General features: G+C 40.7%; 1 protein-coding gene across 4 annotated transcripts in view; it reads left to right on the forward strand.

Moving 5' to 3' along the window:
• The first annotated feature begins 2,363 nt into the window (after positions 1 to 2,363).
• The window catches only part of GPAM (glycerol-3-phosphate acyltransferase, mitochondrial), a 29,796-nt gene continuing 11,114 nt past the window's right edge, over positions 2,364 to 21,045 (forward strand). For 2 of the 4 annotated variants that reach the window (XM_054277160.1, XM_054277162.1), the window contains exons 1-12: positions 2,365 to 2,505; positions 3,896 to 4,026; positions 6,011 to 6,133; positions 9,103 to 9,176; positions 12,059 to 12,172; positions 13,395 to 13,544; positions 14,189 to 14,285; positions 15,309 to 15,445; positions 16,748 to 16,847; positions 17,567 to 17,779; positions 18,161 to 18,274; positions 20,236 to 20,321. In XM_054277160.1, coding sequence (XP_054133135.1) covers positions 3,925 to 4,026; positions 6,011 to 6,133; positions 9,103 to 9,176; positions 12,059 to 12,172; positions 13,395 to 13,544; positions 14,189 to 14,285; positions 15,309 to 15,445; positions 16,748 to 16,847; positions 17,567 to 17,779; positions 18,161 to 18,274; positions 20,236 to 20,321 — 1,310 coding nt within the window. In that variant the 5' untranslated portion in view covers positions 2,365 to 2,505; positions 3,896 to 3,924. Of the gene's footprint in view, positions 2,506 to 2,623; positions 2,644 to 3,895; positions 4,027 to 6,010; positions 6,134 to 9,102; positions 9,177 to 12,058; positions 12,173 to 13,394; positions 13,545 to 14,188; positions 14,286 to 15,308; positions 15,446 to 16,747; positions 16,848 to 17,566; positions 17,780 to 18,160; positions 18,275 to 20,235; positions 20,322 to 21,045 lie in introns of those variants that run through there. The other 2 variants (XM_054277163.1, XM_054277161.1) reach the window with 2 other exon arrangements.

The raw sequence follows: 21,045 nt of genomic DNA on the forward strand, positions 1-21,045 counted from the left end.
TTGCAAGCAAAAAATATACCAGTGTAAAAGTGTAGAATGAAAAAACAAGCCAAAAGCTCCATGTTAGGTCTTAAATGTACTATATTTCATCTTTTATAGAAGGAAGCAAAGCAGACAAGCTGGCTTTACACTCAGTAGTTGAGAGTTTGCTGTGTACTGTAGTACACTGAAAACAAATTTCCTTTTTGGTCCCCTATTTTTATGAGTGGAAGGGGAAAAAATTCATTGTGATTCCACACCTAGAGGAGGTTGTGTGTAATCAGTATTGAGGGTCCTTTATAAAGTACCTACTAAAAAGCTCACAAACAACACCACAAATGCAGTGAAACAAATTATTCAACGTCAGTAAGAATTTTAAGGGCGTTATGTTTCCTGCATTTTCTTAGACTTGATATATAATTTCCATCACTGTTATATTCAGTTTTCATGTAATCCAGCTCTTGAATCATCTCCTCCAATGTGATTTCTAAGATGATTCAAGCTCTGACTCCCCTCACTGCACAGCCTCACGCTGGAAGCAATGATCAAGATGTGGGCTGCAGCATTTTATTGGGACTTTGCTTCTGTGATCTGCTCCTTAAACAAAGAGAGTTCCAAAAACACAGGATGTAACACTGGATTTCACTTTTCTGAGTGGAATTCAGAGCTTCCCTTTTCGATGCTTCCAACACCCCTGGGTCAAACTCTGAGTGTGGGACATGGCCCTGCTGCTGATCACCAGATCAAAGACACAAATACTGAACTGCTTATTGCCAGAAACACAAACTTTATACGAGTTGTACATTTCATGTTTGTACATTTCACAGTTGTACATTTCTCACTCGTAATTGTACATTTCTCGCTCATATCTTCTTGTACTTTTAAATTTGAAAAGTAGGTGTCTTTTATTCCAACAACCACGTTGCAACAAAATAAAGTATTTTTCCTTGCTAAAGGAGGAAAATTCAGACTCAAAATCCTTTCTGACCCACAAACTGCAGAGTGCTCTTCGTAAACTACCAGCTCTAATACTCCAGTGGTATTCTCTGGAGGCGCTCAGCTGTGGGAACTAGGGCAGTGCTCCTGTGCATGCAGCACTTAGGTTTCTGTCTATCGCATCTTACGCATTTTCTTTTATGTGTGAAAGGCAGTTGTAATTCTTACAATTCTCATTTGTAATAATTTCAAAACAACATCTAGAAGGAAGACCTCAAGGGGAAAATTAACACCTTGTGCTACTTTAAGCAGAGTATTTGCATTCGTATAAACAGTATCTTTTATTTTGTCACTTTATTCCTGTATTGCACTGCTGTGATTTGGACATTAAAGGAGAAATGTAGGCACGAGCCTTCCTGCTGAGCTGTAACTCAAGCCACGGAGAAACTGTCTTTAAATAGCCCAGGAATGCCAAAGCCAAAAAATACTCTCGCCCTTGTCTGGTTACATGCAGCAATCTCAATCAACATTTACTTTTGCGTTCAGTAAAAGGCAAACTGGCACTGCTGCAAGGCCGGGCGGGCAGATCGATACCTGGCCCGAAATTTCTGCGATTGCTCGCAGCGGCAACTCTGAGTAGCTGCAAACGCATTTAAAGACCACTTCACATCACTCTCCCAGCGTTTTCCTGTTCAGCAGCTCAGATTTGAGAGCTAAACAGCCGTGAGTCGCTGCTCTCTCTGGGGTGGGGGAGGAGGGCGGTGGAAGCGGCTGTTGAACCATGAGGCGGCTGCACCAGAGCAGGGCTCGGCACGGGCGTGGGGCGAGGGCTGTGAGGGCGGGAGGGCAGCGCTGGGGCCCGGGGCCGGGCAGGGCCGCGCTGCGGGCCGGGCGCTCAGGAAGTCGCGTCAGGCGCGGCGCCGCCGTGGGCCCGGCGGGAGGGCTGGGGCAGCAGCGGAGCCCGCGGTGAGCGCGGGCCCGGGGCCGGCGGTGCGGAACGCAGCGGAGCGGTGCGGAGCGGAGCGGAGCGGGCGGCGCGCACGGGCCGGGCGGCTGGCGGGGGCGGCGCGGGCCGGGCCCCGCGGGCGGTGCTGCCCCCGGCGGCGGGGCGGGGCAGCGCAGCGGCTGCCGCGTGGCGGGAGGGGCGGTGCGGCCGGGGCAGCGCGGGGCAGCCGGCGGAGCGGCAGCGGCGGCAGCGGTGCGGAGGGCACGGTCCGGCTGAAGGGCGGCGCGGGCCGGGCGGCGGGTGCGGGGCCAGGTGGCTGAGGGGAGCCTCGGTCGTCCCCGCGGGGCTCCGGGGGCCGGTGCCCGCGGCTGCCCGCGGCCGGCGCCCGCCCCTCGCGGCGGCCGGGGAGGCGCGGGGCGGCCCTTTGGCAGCGGCGGTGCCCGGGGCGCTGCGCACCCCCACCGCGCTCAGCCCGCGGTTTTATTTATAGCAGGTCTGGTGAGCGGCGGGGCCGGAGCCCGGAGCGCTGCTGAGGGAGCCCTGGTGAGCCCGGAGCGCTGCTGGAGCCCGCGGGGATGGCGGTGGCCGGCAGGTGAACAGCGCCAGCGCCGCAGCGGGCGCTCGGGGGGCGGGTTGGCTCACAGGTACGTATGCGGCGGCTGCTGCTGCTGCTCAAACGGGCTTTTAATTGCGTATTTTTTTAAGTTCATCTTTTGTGTATACCGGTGCAGCCAAGGTCACCTTGAGCACGAGCAGGACGCATTTCGGTTCCAGCATTTGAGGTCTCCAAGCATTTTCTTTTTGCTATTTATTGGGAGGGTTATATAGTAATTTGCCTGAGGACTAATTTAACTAAAAGGCGGATTGGATGTAACAGCCAGCAAAGATAAAGGGATGAGTTCGGTACTTGGGCTGTGCAGGGATATGCATGGTCTGCATGGTTTACCGGCTCGGACTCTAGGTTGTAGTGGGAGCTCTCTGCGTGCCCGGACTACGGGATGGGTTTGTGGCAACTTGGGGAGGGCACTAGGAAAGGCAAAAAGGTTGGACTAAAGTTTTAGGTCTTGCTGTTGCAGATGTTAGCTTAGCATTCTGGGTGGGAGCAATCTCTTTTCCTGATGGCCCACAGCTTGGCCATGATAGAAGTTTCCTTGCAGTGACAGCTGGAAGAGGAGGTTTTACTCTTTAAAATGCTGGGATTCTTATTTCAGTGGCTCTCAATAGCAAAGCAGTTTAATTTGTAGTCTTTTGCAAATACATTGTACAACAGTAAGTTGTTTTAGTATGTTTGCTGTTCCTTTTTTCTTTGGCCAAGGGAGGATTATTTACTGTGCTCATTATATGAGCCACAAAACTTCCATTTCAAAATAATTAATCAGGTTGAGATTTCCTTACTGCTCTTTAATCCCACAAGACTGAAATGTCATTTATCAGCAGCATGTTCACATTTAGATATGTGCTTTTTAATTGAGCACTCCTTCTTCCCAAGGAATTTGCAAACTGGTTTTACTACAGCTAGACCAGACACATAAAATATACTGTGGGATAGGATTAGGTGAGAACATTAATGACAGTTTTTGTAGATCATAGGTGTCCTTGAGAAGCAAATTATGAAAGAGCAAGGTCAGAGTGCAAGAGAATAATAAACTTATGAAAGTGTCTGACATGCGTATCCTTATGGCTGCAGGGTTTAAACCATGCAGTAAAGAAGAGTGGAAAATTACAAGGGGACTAGAGTGACCTGTTATGGGAAGAAGAGCAGGGAGAGAAAAGCGTGCAGGAAGCTGGTTGGTGTGCTGTGTTTTTGGAAGTCAAATGTGCTGGGGTTTTAGCATGTTAAAATCATGCCAATTTCTAGCTGCAAGGAGGTATCTTTGGAACTGAACTTTTACTGAAGGTGACAAAATACCAGTTGCCTAATTTATTACTAGATGCCTGGCAGTGAAATTAGGTGTGTGTTTCTGTGCATGCATATAGATATTGAATATACAGATAAAAATAATATATATATATGCACATGTTATTATTTTGCAGTTTGTGATCTTCAGTTCAATTCCTGTGTCATGGATGAAACTGCTTTGTCCCTTGGAACAATAGATGTTTCCTATTTATCCACCTCAGCAGACTGCAGCATCAGTAGATGTAAGCATTCCACTGAAGAGTGGGTAAGTAAAAATTGGGAATGTTACTGGCCCTCTTTATCTTATTATTTCTTCAACTTGAAGGTGGACTTTTTATTGTTAGGAAGAATGAAGATAAGGAATTATGTCTCTCATGCATGATAACGTTTGGTTTTGATTTAACTTGAAGCATGAGGAGGAACCAACAATTCAATTCTGTGCCAAAGAATAATGTTGCTAGAAAAGAAAAATCCTGTCAAACTCTATTGGTAGTCTTACAGTCATCTGGTGTGATGTTGCTAATCATTTTATATAGCAGTAAATGTAGAGAATCCCATTCTGGAGTAGCCAAAGTCAAACAGAAAGTCAAATAGGAAGCTTGTTGCTCCTCTGGGTAATGTAATTTAAAGTGTGCAGGTGAAATGGAGCTTGATGCTGAAGTTGCACAGTCATATAGGCATTGAAGCTGGAGCAGGGTGCAGTCCAGGAGGCAGAAAATATTGGTGGATATAAATAAGGAGCCTATTAAAAGTCTGTGTCCTCCATTGAGTGAATCTTGGGATTTGGAGGGGACAAAGGAGACAGCAGAGTGGTCTGGGTGGAGCCAAAAGAGCCGCATGGGGACTGGGGTGGTGGTAGATGGTTTAGCAGCATAGGTCAGCAGGGATTAGACATGGATCTGGAGAGGAGGGGCCTGAACTTGATACAGAAGAAGAATTGGAAAGGTGGTCAGGGTTGAGGGAAAGGGCAGATGTCTTGGCAGCTGGGATGTCTATCTAGCTAGATCTAAGTTCCGTGGAACAGCAAGCTGCAGTAACCAGGAGGGCTGTGATAAAGTGGAATAAGGGCAGGCAAGTCAGAAGAACTAGAAAAGAGGTTTTGTAAGAAAATGCTGGAGAGCTGTGTCAGGGGTTGGAGACAAACAGGAGGAAGATGACATTGTTAGAAAGTTGGTTTGTTTTGGAGTTGGCATTAAAGGAGGTGGTAGAGGAGGGATTATGGCAGGCTTAGCATCTTGATACTTGTTTATTTCAGATGGAAGAGTTAGCCTTGGAATATTTGCCACGTTGTGCTGCTTGCCAAATATGATACATGAACAATTTAGTTTTTAAGCATCTTCAGCATTGCTTTTGACTTTCTGGGAGTCAAAAAGCAATGCTGAAGATGCTTAAAAACCCAGTCTTTCTCACTGGGCTGAGTATGTGTTGATCTGCATTTGTGTCTTCAGTCTTGGTTCTACCCTATTGCTCTGCCACTTAAAAGTTCTGTTTTAAACAACATTTTGGTTTGGTTTGTTACTGTAACTTCTCTTTTAATACTGGAAGTAACTTTCTTCTCAATAAAATATGTGGTTTAAAAATGGCAACCCAGTTCTCATTCTCAAGCAAGCAATAATTCAGTAGACTTTAATGGAAATAACCAGGGTCTTCGGAAATATACTTAACTACAATTTTTGCATTATGTCCTAACATAGAGAATGAGTTCTGTGAATGCAGTCACCCTGGATTTTTTTTGTTCTGTAATCTTCAGATAGACAGTGTAACTTTGGAGAAGGCACAGGAGCTCCTTTTTCATATCACTCTGCTTGAAACTGCTGCAAGTGCCTACAGAGTCTATGGAGTTGATATTTTTGGTACATTGAGTCTTCTTGCAGCTTTACAGGGTGATATTCAGTTGAACTTTAAAATACATTGTTCATATTGCAAGCACCTTTACATTCTTGAGAATGTAGTGTACTGTTAATTTCTTTCAGTTTTCTCAGCTGGCAGTTTCTTTGGTGTTTCTTAATTACAGTTTCATTCCTTTTAAAATTTTCTGTGTCAACCCATGCATCAGTGCTTACACAAGTACGACACTGAGATTTTGCTTTTATTTTTTTAAAATTTAGAGAAATGTTGGAAAAATTATACTTTACATAATTGAAGGGCAACTTTTTGTGTGTGTCTGGCAGCTCCTCTCCCTCAAATCTTTCCCATACACAGCAGAACACACATTTCTGCATATTTACACCGTGGTCTTTGTTCTGCAGGGAGAGTGTAACTCTCGTCCCACTCTGTTCCGATCTGCCACTTTAAGATGGAAGGAGGCCCTGCTGAGCAGGAAAAGGCCGTTTGTGGGACGATGTTGCTATGTATGCACTCCCCAGAGCCGGGTAAGAAGATTATGGGATGGATTATGTTTGACAATAATGCATAGTTGCAGCGTAATGAAATTGCAGTAGTTTCCTTACTTTCAGAATTAAGGTCACAATGTTTTCTACTTCATGAAGTGCTATAGTTTTTCACTGTTGTTTTCAATCTTTCCACCGTGGTTACATTTAATTTGTAACATGTCATGGAATTAAAGGATGGCACACACCTGGTTTGATTAGTCTCCCACCTCTCAGTGCAGACTTACTCCTTGCATAAAACTCTCCAGCTTCTCAGAATTACTACTAGGAAATGAGATAGCAAAATTATCTGGTGTGTTAGATTAATAATGGGAATTTGGACCAAATAAAAGTGTTAAAGTTTTCTTTTAGGGCACTTTAATTTTCTAGCCACAGAATAAGTACAGTTTGGAAGCTAAGCAGTATGCTTCCTTTCCAACTTGCTTAGTCCTGTACTTGAGAGAACAAGTTAATTTTCTACACCTGGCTGATTTTCTGCACCTGTCTCTTTGCCCAGCCTGGAAACAAGGACTGCCAGTTGTGATAATGGGGATATTTGTCTCCTGGGAACAGCGTCAGGATGGTGGCTCTGGAGAGGTTGTGCAAGCTGATTTAAAATGTCAACTTTATTGAACAGCATTGGGCAGGCTTTCTGTAAGCTCAAGATGCAAAAGGCTGATGAATGGCACAATACAGTTTGCAACCAGTTCATCATGTAATTTGACTATGTGTACACCCTAAGCTTTAGATTGCACTCAGTTGCACCTTCATTGGCTAGGCTAGAGGGAAAATTTGCTTCCCTCTTTGACCAAAAAGAACTTATTTCATTCTGTTCCTCTGCCAGAACAGAAAATTGCAGCAATGACATATAAATGTGGTATAGAAATCCAAATATACTGTGGAGGCTGTGTATGATATAGGCAAGAAGACAAACAATTAGATAAACTGAGACTACTTCAAACAGACAAGTCAAGTGTTTTGACTTACTAGAAGGTGTGTGTGAATCCTCAGCTTAGGGCTTTATGCATTTAGTAATTAGCCTGTTAGTAATTAGGCTGTTCCTCTCAAACTGGGAATTATGCTTTAAAAATAAAAATCTTGTTCTGTATTTTGTCCACTTAATAAGGGACTAATTAACTGTCCTGAGATCCCACTTAAGAAAGGAGCATGACCTATTAAGCCCTTTGTTGCTTTCTGCTGTAAGGGAAAAAATACCATCCTTGCACAGACAGTAACAAAGATAATAATCTCATTAGATTCCAAATACTTTTTTTGGAACTGTCTTTTTCATTATTTTTCTTAAGGAAAATAAATGAATGAGGCAAATTTCCTTAAGTGTGCTGTCCACACTAACAACTTGCCAATGCTGAGAGTGGAAAGTCTTGCTTCAACCTCTTGTTTTCCTTCCTTCTCTCCTGAGGGCTGATCAAGTTCACTAACCAAGCAGAAAACTACCTGCTTTATTAATTGAGTCTGTCTATCTTAGTTTTTTGTCTTGTCTGCATGTAGTTGGGATGTTAAAGGGTGTAATGAATGCTAGAGGTGCTCTAAGTTAGGAGGTGAGACGTAGAGATCAGCAGGATAGGCCAGGATGTGGTGGTGGGATCTGGGCTTCTTCTTTGTGCCAGCAGGGACATCCTGCATTGGCTCAGTTGGTTTCACAGAACCACATGCTCTGCCTGACACAGGACTGGACAGGAGTTAAATAAGGAAAAGCTGAAGTGTAACAGTACTGCTGGAGGATGAGTTTCATGGTGAGGTTTAACCCGACACTTGGAGCACTGCTATGGAGAGGTATAGACTGGCATTGAGTGGCACTGAACTTTGTTGTGATTGTTTGGGAGACCTAGAACAAGTCATCTTCTCTTTGCCAGAACACAGCTTACCACATCCACAAAAAGTCACCAGTGTGTAGTCACAGAAATTAGCATAACATTGAAGTTTCCTCTTAAGGCCTTAGAGCAACAATTGTTTGATTGTACAGCATACTTGTACTTTAGCAGGGAGCAGAAGACTCTGCTCTCACTGTAGCTCATAACTTCTACCTGATTTGCAAATGACATAGGACAGTCATATATTTTAATTTTGTGGTAAATGGTGTGTCCTAAAACAAAATACAAACAAATGACTCTTACCTGACTTCCATTGCAGAATTGGTGATGAGGCTGTTTTGCAGCTCTGCTGTTGCTGGTGACCATCTTTCTCTTTGCTGTCCTTTTTTTTTGGTCTTCTTTGGCATGTACAATTCCAGTAGTTTTAACTGTAGTTCAGTGCTGGCAAGGTACCAGTTTTATCATTATATATCACTTGGGTAGAAAGAAATCAGCCTGTTAGCCAAAGTATTCACTTGGACTATGGAAGAGTAGAATTTAGGTCTTCCTGCTGAGGAATATTTGTTGTGGAGGTGCTTCTAAACTCACCCCACTTAATACCTTGGCATGTGGAGTCTGTAACAAGGCTCTGCAAGGCTGGACTGAGTTTGTTGTTCAGGCAGAGCAGGAATGTGGAGTTTTGCCACCTGACTATGGATGGATATCCTGATCCTTGGGCTGTTGTTCTGCTGGCAAACTGGATGCTGCAGACTGAGCATCAAATGCTCGTGGTTACAGTAATGCCTGGTGTGGCTTAATAAAGTTCTGTCTCAAAGATGAGTTCTGTATTATGGCAAGTCCTGGTATATATTACATCAGAATCCTCTGAAATGTTGTGGCTTGAAGAGTATAACCAGTGCAATCACACAGTAAAGCCTTGAGAATGCTTTGAAAGTATTGGACTTGGAATAGTGATTAGAATTCCATTTTCATTTTAGGAGTTTTCGTACTGTATAGGCAGGTCCAACACTTCACTGGTTTTGGCTTGGCTTAGTGCAAATGAAAAACATTGCATTATCTTAAATGTTAAGATGAATGTAACAGACAAAGCTATTTTTATGAAATAGTCCATCAATCTTTTTTTTTTTCTTGGTTTTACAGGATAACTTCTTCAATTCTAGTATTCCTTCTTTGGGTCTACGTAATGTCATATATATCAATGAAACACATACCAGGTATTGTAACAAGTGTTTCTTTTGCTTTTAAAATTCAGTGTGCTCTGATTGTATGACAGGGAAATCTTTATTATGATCTGGAATGAGTTGATATGTATTGTGGTCCTGAAATGCAGAGATTTGGTGCTGACTTCAGTAACATGCTTGTTAACTCTGGCTGTGTGTATTTGGGAACTGGGCAAAGTCCTTTGGGGTTATAGACAAGGAGTGTAGGGGTCAAACCTGTTTCACAAAAAACCCAGAATTTTTTCACAAAACAGATTCTTTCTCCTTTCATACAAGTGGAAGCAGCATCTGTAGCATAATATTGAGGGCACCTGTTTTATTCCCTTATGCAGAATGACTTCAGGCTGCCCTTTAATTTACTGAGCAGATCTGGCTCACAAGTTAGCTGTTGACTATTACCTCTTATGGCAATTAACCTGATTATGTCTTATGAATCTGTCTCTTCTCTGTCTCAGTGGCAGAGTGCAGCTTCTGAAAAGTGTGGTATAAATGAAAAAGTCTGAAAAATGAAGATGAGTCTTTGCGCTGTTGGAATCATATCTTGTGTTCTGGGATGAAGATACTGGAAATTGCACAAAAATATTCTATTCTTTGGAAAGTTAATAATGCTTGCGAAGTTTTTCTTACAGCAATCATTAGCATAAGTAGGTCCTGCAGTGTTTGTTGTAGAGTCAGAGCAAACAAAGAGAGGCCAGCAGCCTGAAAGAAATGAGCCAAAGTGTCTGAGGGAAAGAAAAGCAGCATTGTGTGTGCTTGAGAGGGAGAAAGCTAATGTTAGAAGCTGTTCTTTATTAAATTTGTATTAATTATGGGTTTTTTAAGAGTTCAGCTTGTAGTTTAGAATGCAGAAAAATAAGAAATACTGTTTAACTTTTTAAAAACAGTTTTCAAAAGTCTAAGGCTTGCATGGTTTTGAATGGTCAAAGTTACTTGAATTAGAAATATTAGAAGAAAAAAATATGGGTTAATGAATTTTTCTGAAATAAACACATCTAGCACAGAATAGTGAGAAACATAGTGTCATTATAGTGTGAAAATGTACAATTTTAATGAACTTCTGATGTGTCATGGGGCCACGCAGTCACAGTTTCCTGGCTTTAGAAAGCAAGAGAGGTTCTCTTTAACTGCCAGCATGCTGTAACTGTACTGACAGCCTTTATCTGAGGTACAACTGCCAGTTTTAAATGTCTCTTGACTGGTCCATTCTATGTCATTTTTGTCTTCTCTTATTGCTACATGATCAGAAACCAGATTTTTCCAATTTAACTACATTATGTCTAAGCTGTAAAATGAATGTAGAAGCTTTCGTACCTTGACAGGTCCCTGCAATAGATGTATGCTGTTCTGATATGTTCATAGTTACCAAAAAATATTGTTGGCAGAAAGCATATCCTTTCCTTTGCTTTCTAGGAAAATCAGTAAGGCTCTCAAACTTTAAAGAGAAGAGGGATAAAAGAAAAAAGCAATTAAAAAAGGGTCACCAGTCTTCTTCTGTGACAGCACGAATAGCTGGTCTAAAAATTTGTGTGATCATTCCATGCCACTCTGTGCCCATGGCTCGTGCATGTGCACCCATCTTAATTACAGTTCACTCTAGGGCTTTGGCCTTTTGCAGTGTAAAAGTTGTGTCTCATCTTTCCTTGCTGTTTTTAACACATGTATAAATTTACTGAAGTGTGGTAGGGAGGTCTAACAGCCAGGATCAGTAACTCGAGTGATGACAGCGGGTGAGACGTTGGCGGGGCTCCAGCATGGAAACCACCACGAGCTTTGTCACCCACGGTTCAGCCTGGGACACTCACTGGAGCAGCAGCCAGGCATTGCACCAGCAGGCCTCAGGACAGGAGTTTTGCATAATACATACTGCTCTGGGCTTGGAAATTGCCAGAATTTAATTTTTCATCCAGCTGTTAATTCTGCCCCATCACATCAGCTCTGCTGTTTGGAGGTCCCAGGTGTTGGGTTTGTGTAAGTGGTGGCTTGTCCACTGCTGGCCTGGTAAATGAGGGAGGTGAGGAGAGAAATAGTGATGAATATCCCCTGTGTGGGAAGGGGTGTAAGCCATTCCTGTGTCACAGGCATCTTCTGTGATGTTTGAATTCCAAATAACATTTTCTCAGGTGATTTCTGCTTGTATGATTGAGAGAGTAGAAGACAGGGTTAATTAAAAAAATGGGACTGTCTCCATAAGTTACCTTAAACACTTGAATTTGTAGTGAGATTTACTAATAATTTTGTGGTTATACACTTGCTAAAACTTTACTAGGAGAAGGAATGGAGAAGACACATAGGACTGGGTGTTGGAGACACTGTAAAGGAAGAAAAGCTAACTAAAAAAGTGGGTTTAGTTTTGATGGCTAATGCAAACATATTTTCAAAAGTGTTTGTGAGAGTTTACCCTGTGCTTACGTGAGCAGCTTTCCCAAGAGGACTTGGTGTTCCTTGAAGAAGTTGACAAACCTCTTAGCTGGGCATTTACTTTCCTTGGTGGAAAGGGACACCAAATTGGAAATTCACACTATCACTTCTTTTGGCCTCTCTGAGCTGGCGAGTTGGTTCCAGGGGACAGACAAAATGTATATGCTGGTTTGGTCACTGTACTCCTGTGATTCTGTGGGTGTTTTAAGGCCAGTGTCACCCTGAGTTGAAGGGGTGCAGATGTTGGCTCAGATGTTTTCTGCTATTCATCAGTTGTTTCATCTATAACATGAAGATATTGGCAATTTACTGGAAGATACAGAAGCTTTTAGACAGCCATTTATAAAATTTCACTTACTTTTGCTTCTTGATTGTATTTTTAGTTGTTTTTAATGCTGTTGTTTTTGGAAGCAAAATATTTTGAGGATCACACTGAAATACCATTCATATTTTTGTAGGTACAGAGGGTGGCTTGCGAGACGCTTTTGCTACGTGCTTTTTGTGCAAGAGAGGGATGTTCATAAGGGTATGTTTGCCAAGAATCTGACAGAAAATGTGCTGAATAGCAGCAGGTAAGATAACACAAAATTAATTATTTTAAAAATTTCTAGTACATTAAAATATGCCTTAATTTAGAAACTGAAAATTTTGAAAATCAGACTAATTAAAATACTAGTAGATGGAGTATCTTTAGCACAGCTTTAAATTTCTGTTGGAATAGTAAAAGAGGGGAGTTTAAGGTTTACGAGTCTCTAAATGAATGGTGTGTAGTGGGGGAACAGCAGACAGTACATAGAAAAATAAATTGATACAAGAGAGCTCTTCAAACTTCTGTTTATCTAATTCATGTAAGTCATTACCCCTGAAGTCATACTGCAGTCATCAGAAATTGTCAGTATTTCAGATAATAGGAAAGCAGCATTTTGGAGTACGCTGAGTGTACACCTGGAGCGTGCAGCAAAAAATGGAAAAAGGCTGTAAAATGGAGTACCCAGTCTTAGTTTTGTGGAGCTTGTTTTCTGTTTCATATGCCTCACTTTAAATGGCATCTTGAGCCCCTGATCAGCTGTTCAGGTGTCAGTTTTCTTTGGACACAAAGAAATTCAACCACCTGCTTGCCCCTTGAGGCCACTTTTGTCAGAGGGCACACACTGCCTACATTTACATTCCTAATTCTCCTGAATTTTTAAAGCTTGAGTCACATCTGAAGATGATAGTGTTGCTTTTGAAAAGTAAAGCAGACTGTGTTGTGCTACAGGGTGTGTTAAAGCCACTTACTGTCTCTTGAGTATGTTTTAAAGGGGGAAAATAGCCCTCATAAAATTTTGTTAGACTTGGTAAAACTGAGAATTCAAGGGCAAAAATAATCTAGAAGTTCAAAATATCAACTGCATAAATCTGTCTAATGAGGTATGTGAAATTGCTGTGGCAGGAAAAAGAAAGCATTAACAAAAATGAGACTGCACCTGTTCCCCCCGAATTTTTAACTTTATTAATAATTTCAGAAAATTATCAGTCACTTAATGTTTTAATATTAGTACCTGTGAATTGTGTATGTACTGTTTCATGTAGTCACCTTTGAGCCCATTCAATCATCACCTGCCTCTTAAATTAGAGCTTATAAAACTGAATCAAGTTTAATGCATTTGGAGTACACAATAGTTTAGTGTGGATGCTTTTTATGTTTGCAAGTTCCTCCTGTAATAATATGTAGCTCATTCCTAGCTGTCGTTGTCTGTGTTTTGGACTCTTCAGTTGTGGGACTGTCTTACAATCTTTACTTTTTAATGTTAGAGTCCAGAAGGCCATTGTAGATGAAGCTTCTGAGCCAAGTACTCCAGGCACTTTTGTTCAGGCAGATCCTAAAGCTGTCAACAAAGTGAAGAAAAAAGCTAGGAAAATTCTCCAGGAAATGGTAGCAAATGTGTCACCTGCTTTAATCAGGTAAGAAAAATGTCTCATCAATATTATCAGTGAGTGGAAGAATGGACAAACTCTTTCTGCAGAATACCATCAAAAATAGTAGTTGTTCTTCATTTTCAGATGCAGCAGAAGTCCTCTGCCATTACAAAGAATATATTTTATGCTAAGATTAAATACAAACTTTTCCTTTTCTCACAAACCTAGTTTTGGTGCTAGGGCTTGGACCAGTATTGGCATCATTTGTTATTTCAGGCTCATGTGGGCAAGTACAGCTATCTGCAGCATCACAGACCAAAAGATAATATTTCCATTAGCCTATTCAATGCTATAATTTGTAGATATAAATATCCAAGGGAGAGTCTTATTTTAGATAAAATCTTCTCCTGTGGTGTCTACATTTACTACTAAGGATGATTTTGTCTCTGTCATGTTCCTAGTTCACAGCCCTCACTGAGGTTGATACAAGATTTGTGTCATAACTGCAGGAGGCTGAAATGTGGCTACTAACCATAGGCAAAACCTTGTTTAGCAATTGGATTTTATAGTAATTTTGTTTGAATATAAGTTATCAGATTAACTGCTTTGCCTTTAGTCATACAGAAGCAATATAAAACAGAGGCAGAAATAAATGAAGTTTTTTGAGTCGTGTTTGTTTTTTCTCTTAGGTTGACTGGCTGGGTGTTACTGAAGTTGTTTAACAGCTTCTTCTGGAATATCCAGATCCACAGAGGTCAAATAGAAATGGTCAAAGCAGCAACAGAGGTAAGGGAGGGTGAGAAAATCCAGTAAGGTAGATTTCTGAAGTAGTTTCTAATAATATTTACAGCACTTCTCTTTTTGTGAGAGTTCTGCTAAATCAGTATGAAAAGCAATTGCAGGTAGAACTGCATTGTATCTGAAGTACAATAAGAGCACTGTGAAATAGTGTTCTTGATTAAATATATGCTCCTAGAGTTGTGTAACCTAAAATACTGTGTGAACTCTGAGTTTACCTTTGATTCAGGATCAAATTTTAACTATTAGGCTGAATGATTAGCTCAGATGACCTTGCATCCAACATCATTTCCGCTTTTTGAGCTGAGGCAGCCAGCAATAAATTAGTGGATCTAGTCAGAATTTTTTACTTTTACTTCTGATTTGGAATAAAAACTTCTAAGAAAAATCTTTTCCCATTTCTTACTAGCAATCTGTTTCCAGTTTCTCAGTATTTATTGAAATTGGTCAACCAACCTCCTGAATGCTACCATTTTCTTTATACTCAAATGAGTTAACTTGTCTTGCAGGATTTACCTTAGCAGTGTTGATTAGATAAATGAAACAAATAAAAAAGTTCCTGGTCTTTTCTGGGTTTTTTTTTTTAATATTGTGTTTGGGAAACCCACTATTCATAAATCCTTGCTAATATCTAATAGAAATACCAGTACTTTGGTGACAGTGAGACTTTTCCACATCACTTAGTTTGATTAGTGTCTCAGCACCGTGAGTCTGAAGAAACTGAGAGTATTTGTATCCATTATATTAACAATGATTACATTGTTAATGTAATGGATACAATTGAAAACTACAGTCCATGAAAACTAATACTAAAGACAAGTTGACTAAAATGTTCGCATTGTCCCAGCTGAAGGAAAACCAGAAGTATGCAAACTCTATTATGGTAACTGGAAATTAACATCAGTTTAGGTAAGATGATGCTAGCAATCTCAACAGTGGATTTAAGAAAAGGAACAATATTCCATGTTTCTTACCAACTGATTTGTTTACTGTTTCCTCTCCCCACCATAGATGAATTTGCCTCTCATCTTTTTGCCTGTTCACAAATCCCACATTGACTATCTGCTCCTTACATTCATTCTTTTCTGCCATAACATCAAAGCACCCTACATTGCTGCAGGGAACAATCTCAACATCCCCATCTTCAGGTAATAACCTCTCCTTGTTTGAAATAAGACTGAGGTGGTGGGATCTGATCTATTGCACAAAACGTCTTAGGTGTAAAATTGTCTGACTGTTACTGGGCCATCATGTAGAACTTCTTTGGTTCCTGTGACATGTTCAGAGAGAGAGCATCGCAACATCCTTCTGAGAAGCTCTGTTACAACCTTAGTAGGGTAAGGGGAAAGGATATTCCTTTTTTGGAGTTTTAAAGTGGTTAGATGACAAAGGAAAGATGATATGGGAGAAGGAGTTGTGGATGGACAGCTCTTGATGCACTTTAGTGAGCTGGCTAACGAGCAGCAACAGTACTGGTTGAATAATACTTTGTGGAAAATTATTCCACTTGAGTCTGTGTTTAAATTATATTTCTGGTGGCTCAAAAGCCTGAGGTATTTTAGGTGATATTTTGTCACTGAGACAGAATTTGGGCATATTTGGTATCTAAAGAATGACTGGATATTATAGGAAATTATGAGGAAAGAAAGGTAATTCCTTGACTTCAAGGGTGTTTTAGACCCTTTAGGTGCTGGTCTGCAATAATCCCAGTGAAAAAGGCATTCATATAAATGAGCAATTGAAATGCTAGTTCTTAGTGGCAACAGAATAAAGAAAGGTTAGCATAGATAATCTAACATTACTTTAGGCACTGGGCACCCTGAGTTCTGCAGCATTCAGCAGGCCCATGATTCACACATAGCATCCTGTCTGCAGAAAGGTGTACTACTCCTCTTTGGTCTTTTGAGCCAGTATAGGATTTTTTTTCAAGAAAACAGCCCTATTCATCATTGCTTCTGTCTAGCAGAAGGGATGTCCTCATGGGGACTTCTTGCTACACTGTGAGATGAATGCAGGACCATGCAGGTGGTGTAATTGCTGGTGCCAAGTGGGAGCTGCCTGCAGATTGCTCTGTTAAAATCAGCTGGGTGAGCTGATTCTGCAGCTGAGCGGAGTGTGTGTCACACCACAGGCATGCAGGCTCTGCAGTCTGTGGACTGGGGCCAGCTCAGGTGAACTCTTACATGGGTCACTTGAATCTCAGAGTGCAACAATCTGCTGGTCAGTGACCTGTTAGGGCAGTGAAGCCAAGACAGTGCAAAGAAGCCAGTTCATAAGTAAAATAGAGAAATATTTGTGTAGTCCCATCATGTGCTAGTAGTGTAATACACTTTAGTCTTTAAGAATTTTAGTTATTTGAATCCCTGTTGTGTGCAAGAAATTATTTGTTGGAGATGTAGTAGTTTCCTGCAAGCTGAAATCAATGAGTGTAATCCTTCTTTGGTGTGCAGCACATTGATCCGCAAGCTGGGAGGATTTTTCATTCGTCGGAAGTTGGATCAGAACCCTGACGGTCGTAAGGATTTCCTGTACAGAGCTTTGCTCTATGTGGTGTGTATTTCTTGTCTTTTTTTCTGTAGGTAGCATTTCACTTTGGTAGCAAGTGGGAAAAGTGGGTTCCATCACTCTGGAGATGTATTTATTACTTTAAATTTGTCTTAAGTTTTATGCTGTAAAAGGGGATTCATTTTTGTATGAAGGTTTGAATTTATAGAATAAAGAAAACTGCATGCTTAGCTCTTTTGAGGATGAGCAGATATCCACCTTGCATAATCCTTATTAAAGAATGTGGAATTAATGCTCTCTGAGTTAACTTATGCTTGTTTCACTGATGTCTTTTGTTGTGAAGCATCTCTACACTGATTCAGTTAACACAATGGAAGTCTGTTCATGATGGGCTGATGTAATCCTTTGTGCCATTCAGTGTAGTAGCTGTATTTGCATCTTGGAAGATGGAATGTGCTGGGGAACCAGAAGGAAAGATGAATGTGAATCAACTGCATCAACCATTGCTAGAGATGCTTTTTGAACAAATGTCATTATACTGCATGTATATTCATGTAAATTCAGTTGCACATATGTCTGGGCTTGTGTCGGGCATAAATTACTGGGTTTTTATCCCACAAGTACTCATGCCAAGTCATGATCTTCCATTGCTTTTAAAAAGAAATGGTTGCCAACAATATACCTGAAATGTGTGTTATTATATATATGTATGCCAATATCATTAGATACTTATTTTTTCTCTTTACCAATCTTTTTGTGTTCAGCACATAGAAGAGCTGTTGAGACAGCAGCAGTTTCTAGAAATATTCTTGGAAGGGACACGGTCTCGAAGTGGAAAGACATCTGGAGCTAGAGCAGGGCTGCTGTCGGTAGTGGTGGATGCTCTCTTCTCAAATGCTACCCCTGATGTCCTCATTATACCTGTGGGAATCTCCTATGATCGCATCATTGAAGGTCACTATAACAGTGAGCAGCTGGTAAGAGCAATCAAACAACTTGCTTTGCCTAGGGGATTTTCTGCTTATGTGCAGGAAAACGTGTTACATAGTTAAAGTGTAGTGTGCTAGTCCTCTGTTCATGACTCAGGGTTTGTGTTCAGCCATGAATCACAAAATGGCTCTGACAGGGAGTGCTGAGGTACAGGTGACACGCTTCTAAATGCAAATTCATGACATGACAAGTAATATGTTCAAGGGGATATCTGCAGAGAAAAATAGTTCTCTAGATGTACTTGAAGTTATAAGGTGTGTCAAAAGCTTTGGGCTTGCTTTGTCTGCTGTTGCATGCATTTTAATTTTAAACATGACCTTTTAATTGCAAAGTGGAAGAAAAGCAGAACAACCACCTATGTTTTCTAGGGCAAGCCTAAGAAGAATGAAAGTCTTTGGAGTATAGCTAGAGGAGTCTTCAGAATGCTGCGGAAGAATTATGGGTGTGTCAGAGTAGATTTTGCACAACCGTTTTCCTTAAGAGTAAGTTTGATATCTTGAAGTTCTTCTTGAATATTTGACATTTTTGATATTTCAATGGTGGGACACATTTATTTTGATTTCCTCATTGTGGGTTATCATCACTAGCATTATCTGCTGCAGTCCATTCTGGCAGGACAAAAGTATCCCTGTTTTTGATGAGTGTTTGGACTTAATACATCTGTATTAAGCTGAAATAGTCTCAGTGTTGATATATTAGTTTTGAAACAGTCTAAGTATTCTTACTGGTGGGGTTATTTGTTTGCTTAACAAGTGATGTGTAAAATGATCTTTATACTATCTAGTAATTCTTCACATTTGGAGTTGAACAACATTTGGAGTTGAAGGAAGCTGAATACTGTTTTCCAGTGTAATTTAATGACGTCTGCAATGGCTGAGGAAGGGCATTTATCTCACTGGAGTTTTAAAACTGCTAAGCAAATTAGTAGCTATAAAAGTGTCATGGGTAATATATCATGAAAATACGTATATTCTTTGAAAGTCATCATTCATTATTAATTCACAACTGTTATGTACAGCACTTCACTGTAGCTGTTCTATAGTTTCTCAGGGAGTGGGGTATTGTGGCAGTATCTGCCTTTACTCTAAATTTTCTCAGATCTCTTTGCAGAATCTGCTGGTACTAATCTCCATTTCACTAATCTGTATTCTGCCACAGTATACCTTATTTTTAGTGTGACTTTAATAAGATTAAGCACTGCAACAGCAACTTACTAGAACATTATTCAAATTAATTAGGTGTTCTTCTTTCTGCCCTACTTCTCTCAGAAAAAGCAGTAGGGTTGGAGAGCTTTGGAGGGTTCAGTTACCACAGCATGAAATTATTGTGGCCGGCTGCATTGCATTATAATTAGTGTAGTAGGGAAAGATACTAATTCACTTCCAAAGGAGAAGGCTTGGGCTATTCTTGGTAGGGAGTTAACAACTCTTCTTGGATCAGTGTAAGGAAAAGAGGGATATCTGCCCTCTTAATCTAGTGAAATGCTAATCACTCTGTACCTTCCCAGCAGCCTCTGTCAGGTCTCATTTGTACCTGTGTTCCTTATTGTGCTCTAGAATGGTGATAAATGACATAAATCCTTTAAGTGTGCCTTAGCTCACATTTGCAGTAGTGTAACTGTAGTTGTGTCACTGCAGGTTTTTCTAAAGCACTTGAGCTTTGGGGGTTAATTTTGGGCATCTGCAGTTCTATGAGCACAGGCTTGGAAGCAGAAGAGTGTGTGAAAGAGGCTGTGGAAGTCTTTTAAGCAGCTTTCCTGGGAGGGAACTGTTTTCCTGACCAGCAGGTTAAGTGGCTCTTTAGTTTCCCATTCTTTACAGAAACTGAGGGAACACAGTGTCCTGAAAACAGAATAGTGTAAATTTTAACCTATAAGGAGAGGAGTTTGGCTTTTGAGAAATTTGGGATTCAGTCATTCCAAGCATGCAGTACCCTGCCTGCTTCCTGGGGGCTTTAGTTTGTGTCTTGCAACTGGAGTTTTGTACAGCAGTGTTTCCCCTTAGAAGTTCTCTCTCATGGTGTGTGAGGAAGGCAGGAGTAAGCAATAATTACAGTCTCCATGCTGGTTCTAAATGGGTGCTAGGTTTTGTTCTCATTCATGTTAATGAGGCAGTTCTCATTAATTTAATCGTGGAACTCATCTCAAAGGAGTTGTTCACAGCAGGGTGCTGACAGAGGTTATGTGTTGTTTTCATTGCAAGTTTTTTTATGAAGTACAGATTCCTTGCTGTGGGAAATCTACTTTTTGCATAAAATAAAGTAAAAAGTGAATAAGCTGTTGAAAACTTCTAATATCCCTGACCTTATTACTGCTTTCTTAGTGTGAGCTATTTTTAATCAGTTGCATTTTTGAATAATTGCCTTTTTCCTGTAATAGCAGCATCAGTTGAATGCAAGAATAAGGTGGAAAAAGTACAGAAAATAATGAGCCTTTTTTTAACAGGAATATGTAAACAGCCAAAGCCAAAAACCTGTGCCTGCTCCTTTTTCTTTGGAACAAGCTTTGTTACCAGCTATACTTCCATCAAGGTAGAGATTTGTTTGGGGTGTTTTTGAAAGGGAGGACAGATTGGGGTTTGTTTGTTTGTTTATCTTTTTAGTGTTCTGTATTACATTCTAAGCAGTGTTTGAACTCCCGTTGGATAATCTAATTGTTTATAGAAAAGTGCAAAACTTAGGCAATTCTAACTGCAATTTATTTATAAGAATTACATTCTTCCTGATGAGCTCTGTTCCAATAAATTCAGGTAGACTTTTTCCTTTTTTTTGTTTTTTTTAGTAACCTCTGTTGATTTGTTTATAAATTTTATGGAATCATTTAGAGGGGAAAATGCCATGCTTAGGGAAAAGTAAAGGATTTGTTTTTAAACCTCACAAACATTTCACAAGGTTTTTGGAATAATTCCAAAGCAAGTAGGACCTGTGAGTGAGTGCTCCTTGTTTTCAAGGAGATGACTGTCAGAACTGCAGCACTGCTCAGGGGTTAGTTCTGCATTTGTTACATAGACATTTTAGCTGGTTTTTTCAGGAGTTATACAAACCTGTGTGGTCCTGGTGGGGGCAAAGTCAGTTCTGTACCTTTAAAAAGTTGTAAGTCCATACAAAGGACCGTTTCTAATTTGTAGAGAAACTGGGCTCTGTCTTTCAGGCAAATTTGTTTTTTCTACTGTTCTCCATATTTGTTGAAGGAAAAAGAGCAATTGGTGTTACAGCAAAGTCATGAATAGCCATAGAAAAAGCTTACAATTTTTCT

This window comes from Melozone crissalis, unplaced genomic scaffold (assembly GCF_028551555.1).
Source record: "Melozone crissalis strain CALT ecotype California unplaced genomic scaffold, PUWL_Pcris_2 ptg000019l_1, whole genome shotgun sequence".
In the NCBI taxonomy this organism is placed as follows: domain Eukaryota; kingdom Metazoa; phylum Chordata; class Aves; order Passeriformes; family Passerellidae; genus Melozone; species Melozone crissalis.